The 11,581-nt window shown below is 33.0% G+C and overlaps 2 protein-coding genes across 2 annotated transcripts; both read left to right on the top strand.

Annotated features, from left to right (window-relative positions):
* Positions 1-1,604, top strand: LOC100378636 (short transient receptor potential channel 7-like). The gene is made up of 4 exons (XM_085497350.1): positions 1-27; positions 797-973; positions 1,081-1,143; positions 1,485-1,604. Exons 1-4 carry the CDS (start codon positions 1-3, stop codon positions 1,602-1,604), a joined length of 387 nt encoding a protein of 128 aa, XP_085353476.1.
* A 5,155-nt stretch (positions 1,605-6,759) lies between these two features.
* On the top strand, positions 6,760-11,366 carry LOC100378488 (short transient receptor potential channel 5-like). Its single transcript, XM_002740237.4, has 9 exons — positions 6,760-7,102; positions 7,268-7,418; positions 7,545-7,684; positions 7,905-8,084; positions 8,295-9,031; positions 9,556-9,781; positions 9,889-10,068; positions 10,244-10,294; positions 10,408-11,366. Exons 1-9 carry the CDS (start codon positions 6,956-6,958, stop codon positions 10,522-10,524), a joined length of 1,929 nt encoding a protein of 642 aa, XP_002740283.1. The 5' UTR covers positions 6,760-6,955; the 3' UTR covers positions 10,525-11,366.
* Positions 11,367-11,581: the final 215 nt, after the last annotated feature.

Below are 11,581 nucleotides of genomic sequence, written 5' to 3'. Positions count from 1 at the left end.
ATGTCTGATACTTATGCACGGATGAAGGTAAGTATGCCATGTATAATTAAAGGTCAGATGTATTAAAGTTTATGTCAATGTAGACAATAAAGAACACAGAAAATAAAAACAAATAGCCAACACACCAAATAAAGCAGTAAGACGACAATAAATATTTGTTCTCATTTATCTCGAAGGCTAACGTAATATCTTTTGTAGAAGGGAAAGCTCAAGTAAATAATTATGTCAGGCACTGATTACCAGTGTTTAAATATATAACAATAAATAAGTGTAACAAACTCAAAGCTAACACTTAGGAGGTGTAATTGAAATGTTTAAATATAAGGAGTGCCGCTTACTATTGACATTAATGACTTGAATTTAATAATAGCGTGTGAATAAGACGTTGCTACATTAAATATTACATTGGTACAACTTATCTACAAACGTACTGATTTCCATGGTATCTACATGACAGCTTTATCTAAACATAGAAACACTTTGATTTGTAAAGCTTATTTATTTATTTATTTATTTATTTATTTATTTATTTATTTATTTATTTATTTATTTATTTATTTATTTATTTATTTATTTATTTATTTATTTATTTATTTATTTATTTATTTATTTATTTATAAAATAATAAAATACGTCGAAAACGTATCTAGTTATTCTGCTATACATATTCAAAGCTACAAATTTACCAGCAGCAGCAGCACACACATTATTACCATTTCGTTTAACCCTATGGTCATTTGTTTTGAATTATATTTTACTGATCTAATTTATTTATGCATATGTCGACTTCCTTTAGGAAAATATTGAGGTCGAGTATAGATTTATGAGGACGAAAATATGGTTGAGTTATGTCGACGCCCCCGTATTGTCAGCTCCGTATAACATTATCCCATCAGTCTCGTGTTTGATTTCTATTGTCAAAAAGTGTCTTTGTAGCTATAAGCCTAATTCGAGGACAGATGAAAACGTTGAGGTAAGAGCATTGAAATATTAAAAGTAGCTCGTAAATTTATATATCAACTTAATGTAAAAGTTGTCCATTTCAGCATATCTAATTCTCTGTGTGTTGATAATCTGCAGTTAACTGATCCAAATGATAACACAAGAAGAGTGCAGGTGAAGAAAGAGTTACTCTATGAGGAGGTAAATTAAGTTTTTCATGTTATGACGAAACATGTATTGTTTCACCAGTGACACCTTATACAATATTCACTATAGAAAAGCAATATTTACTTTTACATTGTAAAAACTCACGATGCTTATGTGTGATATTTGTTTCTGTTTGGTGATATATAGGGCACTAGTATTAGATGTAGCTTATTATGTACCTCATTCTAAAGCCAAGGTCAACTATACTGTACATATAACATATATAGTCAATTACCTTATTTGAAGCATTCATTGGATGTCGGTTTTAAAGTTTTGTTTTACTTGTTTCATCATTAGTGACTGTAAATGCTATAAATCACCTTATTCTTTTACAGTTAATAAAGGTACTACGTGCTCGCTATATGCTAATGAACGGTATCGTGAACGAGAATGCCATGAAGGAGTTTCATACTGTGGAAAACGTAGAGGGACCTACGGACGTGACGTGTTTCTAAAAATCAATGCTAATTATTATGAACACGATTACTGTAGAAATATCTTTAAATTGTATATTTATATATATATATATATATATATATATATATATATATATATATATATATATATATATATATATATATATATATATATATATATATATATATATATATATATATATATATATATTACCTTAACGCCCGTGACAGACGTTGTACTGACTATTATAAGGTAAAAAAGCAGCATTTGAGTGCAAACTCTACCCAATTTTCTGTCTTCTGTAATTTACTGATCAAAAGATATACATAGGTGTTTAAATGTCGGACATCAATAAAACTGAATAATTACATATTTTATTATTATATTAGATTAGAAGCAACTCACACAATATTGAGATAATGACAACTCTAGTACAGATAAATTAATCAACGCAATATATATATATATATATATTATCCACTATTTACAGAGGATACCAGCACCGGCTTAACTCGTTAGGTCGTTTTAGTATAGTTGTTTACGACATTTAACGACCAAGAGTACTGAAATATCGATTATCAATTGTACCGAAAACTGCAAAAATGAAGAGGTACACACGAAACAGAAATCGACATCCCTCAGTTATTCCCCTGCTGGGACATTGATGTGAATTCAGTCCAAATCTTATTAATTATACCGGATGCAACCTTTTCACATCCCACATAAATGACGTGCATGTTTCAATCCAATAAATGGATAATAAACTATTATACAGTTTTCATGTCTGTTATGGCTTTTTGTAATAAATTTACAAATATTATTCGTGACATCAAACGTTTTGTGTCATTGTGTTTCAATGTCATCTTCTAATACCGCCAGATTAGTCAGGAAAATCAATATTGAAAACAATATTCATGTACCATGGGAATGTATATGTTTAAAATTAATAATATATAATATCACATCTATTATGAGAACCATGATGATGATCTCTCAGAAATAAATTTATTATTATTTTTGATTCAAATGTAAAAAAAAACAATTCATAAAATAGTACCTTCTTTTTAACTAAAAATAAATGTCAATACTTAATATATTATACATAACTTGTGCTAACCAACTAATAAAAAATGAAAATATAGCTGCAAGAAACAATGAACAAATGTTGAGTAAACTTGCTATAAATAAGCCAATGGCTGTTTAGGATAAACAAACATATGATATTATGACACTAGGTGTATACACATAGTATTCAGAATCACGAATTACTGTTACTGATACTGATACTGTTATAGAATCATTGTATTTATATACAAATAGATATATGCGTGGTGAGCTGCATTGCAGAATATGACAACCGTTCTTGTGGGTAACATCTTTTAATAGTAAATATAAGTCATAGAAATTAGACGTTTTAATTAATGAAGTCACTACCAAGCTCATCCTTCATTTTGCATTTCCCATCTTCTAGGTCTAATAAGCATCTGTAGTAAATATCGTTTGTAAAATCGTTGTTTTTATTTTTCCAACAAATAAATGAACCTGATTTTTTTTTAATGGCGTAAATACGACACTGAGTTCTCAATGCATGTCATCTTGGAGTTTCAAAATAATACTTTGGCAGATTTACTTTATATTGTAAAATAGCATCTTAAAATAGTCGTTGGAAAATAAACCATTATTTGACGAGGCATTGCGAAAAATACATCTTCACGAAGTTTGCACATGATTCATAAATCAAGACAGATGACGTCAATGTTTAAATATATATAACACAAACTGACCAAGTAACAAAGGCCATCCATATCAATTAACAGTATATGTTTATAAATATGAAACATTCTACACAATGCTATACTCAAACACTAAATTACATGTTTTGGCAAAGTGGCCAATTTCAAAATATCTCACTATGTGACTAATATGTAAATATTATAAACTGACTGACAATCTGCCAAGGACGATCTGATTGTCGAGCTGATTGCTGGTAATCACTGCCTCTTGCACATTAATACAACAACCAAAACTCGACCAAAACGTCCGATCAATCACAGGGTTGGAGGTAGGATTGACTGGCGATTAGATTAGTGATTTTCTGCAGGTCACCAGCAAGTCATATTTTTTTTTTTTTTTAGTTTCTTGTTCTTGGTTTGTCAGTTGTTTTATTTTTGAGCAGTTTGTACAAGCTGTATTATTCTGTTTTAGTGCGTTTATGCTAAATACATGGACTGAATATACGTGGCCTCACCTGGCAGAATCTTACATGTAAGTGTGTGTTGTACACTGTCGGATTTGGTGAGTCTTCACAAGGCTCGTCTGTATCGGGTTTATTAGATTTGACATAATCTACCGTTTAGGGCGCTGCTCGGTTAACTTTGAATGCTTTGATTGTGTCTACAGATTATTCAGATATAGCGTTGAGGGCGATGTTCAATGGTTACGGTGCGACCTGGATGAGTAATTGCACAGTTTATACATATAATCGAGGGCTTTGTTCAATACACTGGGTGGTGCAATGTATCTCACATGTGCATTTGAGGACTCTGTTCAGCACAATTCCAATGTACCAAATCTGTATATTAATTACTATTGTATACTAAGTTGTACATATATTGATAACAGATCCGAGCTCATAGTACCAGCATTTTTGAGTGAAAAGTTCACTTGTATTTACGTACATGAGGGATATATTTAGCTTCATCACATCTCATTGATGTTACGTATGCTATTATTGATTGAGACTCGCTCAGAAAAAACTTTAGCCATCCAAATTAGACATCGAACGTGTGGGAACTGATATTAATAAGATACTCCGTTTTGATGTTCAGAGTATTCTTTATATGAAGCAAAAATGTACGGCGAAGCCGCCACTGAAACGTCGCAACCGGGATTGCTGCGGCGCGTTCTACGCTGTGAGCATTTCAACGCGTGCCACGCCGATGCTCACCGAGAACGCTCTAAAGCTGAATGACTTGTGAATAGAAGATGTGTTACGTTTGGGAGAAAGTTATGCAGTCACTTCCACAGCACTCTGACATTTTTTATTTGGCGAGTGGTGAAATAACGTACATTTGAGAATTTCTCAATTCATTTAAGAAATGTTGCACTTGATAAATTGAGTGATTCACACTGCTGAAACACGGTTACTAAAAAGAGTATGCGTGGCTGAAAATAACATTTACTTGTGTATTTCGCGGTTTCTTCAGCAAACAATGTATCATGCTATTGAATAATGTGAAACTTGTTATAATAGATAAAATAAAAAATTGCATACTTCAAATATAAGTGTTGTTATTTTGTGGAAGAGCGGGTGTGAGTGATGTATGGTAAATGTGATTGTGCATGGTGGATGTCTGCTCGATGTGATAAAATTGTCTGCCCTTCGGGCTGTTGATCAAGACCCTCATATTGATGATGCCCTCGACTTTGGCTCTGGCATCATTAATATTATGGTCATGGCAACCATCTTTTAGGCAGACGACAATTAAATAATAACACATGTTTGTGAGGGTAATATCACGATTTGTTGCCTGCCCAAGGGATGGTGGTCATGACCATAATATTGATGATGCCAGAGCCGAAGGCAGAGGGCAGACAACAAATCGTGATATTGCCCGAATGACCATGTTTTTTTAGCTTATCGAGCAGACATCCACCATGCACAAACACATCTAACCATACATCACTCACACCCGCTTTCCCACAAAATAACAACACTTAGATTTGAAGTATGCAATATTTTATTTTATGCAATATAACAAGTGCCACATTGCTCAATATTTACATACATTGTTTGCTGAAAAAACTGCGGAATACACATAGTAAACGCTATTTTCAGCCACGGATACTAAAAATGAACCACTCCATTTATCGAGTATAACATTTTTTAAATAAATTGAGAAATTCTCAAACGCAAGTTATTTAACCACTCGCCAGATTAAAATGTCAGAGTACCGTAGACGTGTTTGAAATTACTTTCTCACAAACGTACTACACTTCTATTAACAAGTCTCACAGCTTAGAGCGTTTTCAGTTACCATCGTCGTGGAACTTGAACGCGAAGAAATGCCCACAGCGATCCAGGCCGTTGTTTCAGTGGCGACTTTGACGTTCATTTTCGCTTCATATAAAGAATAGCCTAAACATCAAAACAGAGTATCTTACTTAATATCCGTTCTGGTACGTTCGCTGTCTATTTCGGATGGCTAAAGTTCCTTAAAAACCTTGAAAGCAACAACGTCCGGGGAAGCACCAATGCGGCGAACGACAATTTGTTATGCACAGTAGTTTCAATGACGTTATTCATGTGATATCCCCATGTTATATCCACTTGGCGGGCAATATACCATATAATATCCATTTTTATTCAATGTCATGTGACTGAGTTTCAACCCATCATATGCGTAACAGCAGTGAGATGTGATAAATACTCTCTCAAACATGTGTTATTATTTATTATTTTAATTACTTTTGCAGTGTGTCATCAAAGTGGGCACCTCGTGATGAATGCAGAATTATTTGAATTGCATGCTGAGACAATCACATACATCATAGAAAATATTTAAACATTGTTGACAATTTTAACTTTTGTTCAATTTCGAGAACACAACATTCCTGGCCGTTGTCATGGCAACAATAAGGACAGAACATTTTTTTTATAATTTGTTAACCTTTCCAAAATGCAGGTGTGACCTGCCCGTCAAATTTGATCAATAAAGAAAGGTAAAAAATATAATACGCGGTCCAATTTATCAGCAATGAAAAAGATTATGATATAAAAAATAAACAAATTTTTCGCCCACAATTAAGTTTAGTAGAATGTGATATATCCAAGGTAGTAGGGATGATACATTTGGCGCGATGGTATTCGAAAACTCGTGGCAACTTTGAGCCGGGATTATTTTCATATCTTACCACAACACGAGCTTGAAGGTATGACCTGCCTAACACATATGAACAAATCTACGAAAACATTCATTGATAACCAACGTCACTCATACACTATCAGGTCATTATCTTTGACAGCTAATGCGATCATTTAGATACACAGCCTGTAACAAATATAATATATTGAAAGAGAAACGGGTCATTCGTGATCTGTGCGCGATAACAGTTAACACATTCAACTGTGACCTAAATGAAATGTATATTTAGATACGTGATTACTGTGTTCTTAATACACGACCAGAAATCGTTTGCACAGCAAGTGTTGCGTAGTACGGCGTGTATTTATACAGACGCGAGGAGTTTGCATTTTGCATGTTGTAATGTATGTTTATATCCCTGTAATTACATTGTGTAGAGGACGTTGTCTACACGTTATGCAAAAAATTGTCAATAGAAGCAAGCACGGCTATAATTAACTTTAATTAATAACTTTTGCACACTCATGGCCAAAAAAGGTTGCCAGTTGACAAGAAGAGAATGGAACTATTTCATGCAGGCCAAAACCAACGATGTATTAACGAAGAATGAAACAGAATTTATTTCAGCCGTTGAATGCAGAGATATAGATGCAGTTGCATTACTCTTAGAGGTAAGTACATATGTGCTTATATTTCATAATTACTGCTTCGTTACACAATGTTGTTAGTAACTTGATTGACAAATAAGCACTACTCATTGCATACCTATTCAAATTGTGTGTCGAAGTGATGTAGCACAGTAGTTCTCTCAATAATCTGTGTTTACTACCATACAGAGTGGCGCAATAAATGTTAACTGTACAGGCCGGCGAAAAAAATTACCAATAACGGCATTGCAATTAGCGGCAAAAAATGACGATTATCACATGATCAATCTGCTACTAAGCAACGGAGCTAGGACAATCACAAGACCATCGACCTTTCAAAGTAAGTGAACGCAAACTTAAATTATATTCACAAAACAAACTAAATGTGTATAATATAACTAACATAACTTTGACGTGCTTCACTAATTCTATATTTCATTAATATAAATTAATTACTTCTTCGTAGAACAAAGGAGCATATTAGGCCATGATAATATGCTCGAAACATATGAAGCTCTAACATCACCTGCCTACCTGAGTGCAGCTAACAGTGATCCACTTGCGACTTCTATGGATCTTGTCAATGATATTAAGGGCGTGACAGACGTAAGATTTTAATTACATCGAAATTGAATAACACACACAATGCTTTTTAGTAGTGACCATAGGTATTTAATATTTAACTATTGCATAAGGGACAGCGATTACATTACAGATAGACCACATATCGTCTATTAATATTTATCATAATACATTCTCAGCTTTGAATAGTTACGCCAAGTCAGGCAGTTATTGCATTACCTCACAAAACTACTTACAATGACAGGAAAACTATGAGGAGATGAGGAAAAAAGTTTACAAGTATTCTATGGAATGGCTTGAATGCTGTGAAGACATGAACGAAGTCTATACGCTTATGACTGGGAGAGATACTGATTGCATGGAAACTACACTTCCAGACACAAATACCATTATCAGTAAAGCCATAGAGAGCTGCCATAAAGAGGTGAACGTAATATTACGCTTCTGATATGTAGTGTAAAATGACGATAAGCATCGAACATATCAATGAATCATTATTCATAGTCCAGGCAATCTGTACGTAATTCCAGTAGAACACTTATAACCATTTCCTTTCATAAACTGCTGAATGGTTTAATTATTTTTTTTAGATTATTCAGATTGTCAGACACATAAAATATCCTTTGTTCTACAGTTCATCGCACATTACAAAACCCAGAAGATTATGAAAACAATCTGGAGGCATAGACAGCCATTGTGGAAAGAGCATTCTGACAGTTGGAGTTGGTGGTTTCTCTATGTTGCGTACTGCCTATTAATGTATGTAGTTCTACTGCCTGTGTTAGCAACTGCCTATATCATATCACCAGACTGCACTGTGGCAAAAATACTCGATAATCCAAAAGCCAAATATTTCACCAAAATGACATCATACTTACTTTTCCTGGTACTCATTATCGTGTTAAATGTCCAAATTGCCCCAAACCCAAATGACCCATTAAGTGATATGTTAGTGGGTCTTCTAATGTTTCTACTAATATACGACACTGCATATATTTGGGCAGAGATCGTGGAGCTTAAGAGTATTGGATTCAAAAAATATTTCACGAACTATTGGAATTATATTGACTTGTTGATTTTCGTGTCATTTGGATCGGACATTTCACTGAGGTTATTGAACTGTTTGGACGAAATCGATGACACACTACAAGTGTTTTGGTTTACTTGGACAGCTCTGATTCTGACTCTAGCTTGTTTACGCTTCTTTGAACATATGTACCTGACCAACTACCTTGGCCACCTGCTCCTCTTGTTCACTGAGCTGAAAGGGGACGTTACCAGATTTCTGGTAATCTTCATATATGTTGTGTTAGCGTTCGCATTTGGGTTCTACTACCTGTATGAAGGTGTTAAAGACAGTGTTTTTAACAAGTAAGTATATGTACTGTAATAAATTATGTTATAATAGCGATACATTACAGTAACAAATGTAGTGCAAGACGGTTCCTCACAAAACCTACTGTTCTTATATAAGATTTGTATAATAACCAATAACCCTGACCCACGTTTACGTATGTCGTTTTTCTGTGACGTATATCTTAGTAAAGTTATATGTGTTTCTGAACAAGTGATTACATTTTGCTTTTTTTTACAATTACATTCTAATACTAATACTATTAAAATATGTTTATTGAATATTGTTTTTGCGAGTTAATGTTGGAAATCCCAAAAGTGATAATTGACCGTGTTGATTTAATTTTGTTTAAAAGGGTTAGATTTTGGTGATATCCACATTTGTGATATACACATAATTTACGAAGTCTCTCTTTAAACAACAAACCAAAATATTAATAATTATGTCGATTATTTCAGCATTATTTACCGCCGTAGAATTAGGCCTTTGGGTCAATTAAAGCTCCTTAATACACAATTAATATACATTATTTTTTTTGCAGCTTAGAATCGTCAATAACTTCTTTGATACTGACAATATTTGGCGGTGATCCAAGTGAAGAACTGAACTTTGGTGCCACGCCCGATCACAATACCAAGGGTTATTATGCATATCCTATGTACAGATATATGGGTTTCTTACTCTTTACCATGTTTGGTACTCTATGTATGTTGGTGCTACTTAATATATGTATTGCTATGATGTCTGACACGTACACACAGTTGAGAGTGAGTATCTTTAAATTTTACCTATTAATTGTTAATATGCCATAATTTTATTTACAAGAATAATGCAAAGGTTTGCTGCATATATATTGTTGTAATATTGATTTCAGGAAAATATCGACACTGAGTGGAAATTTCTCCGTGCAAAGATTTGGATGAATTACATTAGTGCGCCAGTACTACCAGCACCCTACAACATTGTACCAAACGTTTCAATATTTAAACGACTCTGTATGAGCTGTATCAAAAAGACGACATCAGCTGAGGTGGAGACAAATGATGAAATGGAGGTGATTTTCGTTTTGTATAATACTATACATGGAAAAGCTGATATTTAAATTTCCAGAATGCCTTTTGGTTCTACATGCTTTCGCTTTCATGGCAATCTGAAATCTGACACATGTTGCATAAGTAATAACAATATTATGTAACACTTGACTGCATAATTTGCATTATACTTCACAGCTCGCATTGTCCTTGAAAGAAGATAAGAAACAGGTTCTTCATTACGAGCAGGTAGGATGTCGCTTAAAGGTGTATGTTAATTAGATAATATCAAACATACGAGACTTTTATTTGAATGCAAATTTTCGTTAACTAAACATTTGTATAACTGTTCTGTTTTGTAGCTCATTAATGTTCTTCTAGTTCGTTATTTACTGATGAAAGAGATTATAAAGGAGGAAGATATAGAGTGCAGTCAAGCTACTGATGATACAGATATGACAGCAGGAGATACAGCATGATTGTGTAACACTATTATGCAATATGATTTGTGTGGCATATGTTTGTATTTTTGGAGTCGGTAATTGATTAGTATCATTCTGTGTATGATAAAGTTATAAAAATAGTGTGATTAGACAAAATACTGTTTTAATGTTTGCATATTTTTGTTAAAAATGTATATTTATATATGAAGTATTATCGCTTAAATAATTATTAATTACTTCAAAGCACTTCATGCTTGCCATTGTTTCATATAAAGAAATTTGGGCATATAATTATTTCATCAGAAATCAACACTCTCAGTAACCATTTACAGAGTTAAATAACTATACTGAATAGAAAGATTTGTACACATGTACTTTTGTACGTTTTTGAAAAATTAACATGTGTACAATTACGTGAAAGTTTTGCATTTCATGTTAATCCTATGGTTTGTAATTTTATTTAATTCTTTATGAAATGATGTGTTTATACAACACTACCAATCATAAAATATTAGTCATTAGGCAATTGATAGTATATTTAAAGACTTTAATCAATGAAGACAGTCCTAGAAATTGAATTTGCAATTGATATGTATATAGTGTATTCCCAGAGCCATTCAATGGATCAATTAAATATGTGCATTGCAATAAACGAGAAAACAACAATATGCGTAAGTATATTATATATCTACTGCAACTTTATTTTGCCCTCATTTTTATTCATTTCTCAGTCTCACTAATGTAATAGGTAATATCTTAGATAAGTGGCAGTATATGTTTAAAGTACTTAACACTATTTATTATGTCGTTGAAAAAGATGACCTGTATGTTTATATCGTATTAGAGAGAAATTATATACTTTGTTGAGAATTTTACCATATATTTTTGATAATCCTGATTATGTGAATGTATGTTGGTAACCCATCTATTCTCTAGAAAATACTTTGTGATAAACAATTGCAATTATTTCTGCATCAGGCAAATAATGTATTCATTCATTTATTTATTTAGCATAACCAGTTTAAAATAAGAATACGGTAATATTCTAGTGATACCGAATTAGTGAACAAACACATCACTAGTCGTTAGATTA

This window comes from Saccoglossus kowalevskii, chromosome 3, assembly GCF_978046115.1.
Source record: "Saccoglossus kowalevskii chromosome 3, keSacKowa6.1, whole genome shotgun sequence".
Taxonomy (NCBI): Eukaryota; Metazoa; Hemichordata; class Enteropneusta; family Harrimaniidae; genus Saccoglossus; species Saccoglossus kowalevskii.
The sequence above is the reverse complement of the archived record's forward strand: the minus strand, read 5'-3'. Positions and strand labels throughout refer to the sequence as shown.

Excerpts from the sequence above, each read along its gene's own strand:
- LOC100378636 (XM_085497350.1), top strand. The coding sequence starts at position 1 with ATGTCTGATACTTATGCACGGATGAAG. Across the intron at positions 28-796 it reads ATACTTATGCACGGATGAAG|GAAAATATTGAGGTCGAGTA; the intron begins GTAAGTATGCCA and ends GACTTCCTTTAG. Across the intron at positions 1,144-1,484 it reads AAGAGTTACTCTATGAGGAG|TTAATAAAGGTACTACGTGC; the intron begins GTAAATTAAGTT and ends ATTCTTTTACAG.
- LOC100378488 (XM_002740237.4), top strand. The coding sequence starts at position 6,956 with ATGGCCAAAAAAGGTTGCCAGTTGACAAGAAGAGAATGGAACTATTTC. Across the intron at positions 7,685-7,904 it reads ATATTAAGGGCGTGACAGAC|GAAAACTATGAGGAGATGAG; the intron begins GTAAGATTTTAA and ends TTACAATGACAG. Across the intron at positions 8,085-8,294 it reads TAGAGAGCTGCCATAAAGAG|TTCATCGCACATTACAAAAC; the intron begins GTGAACGTAATA and ends TTTGTTCTACAG.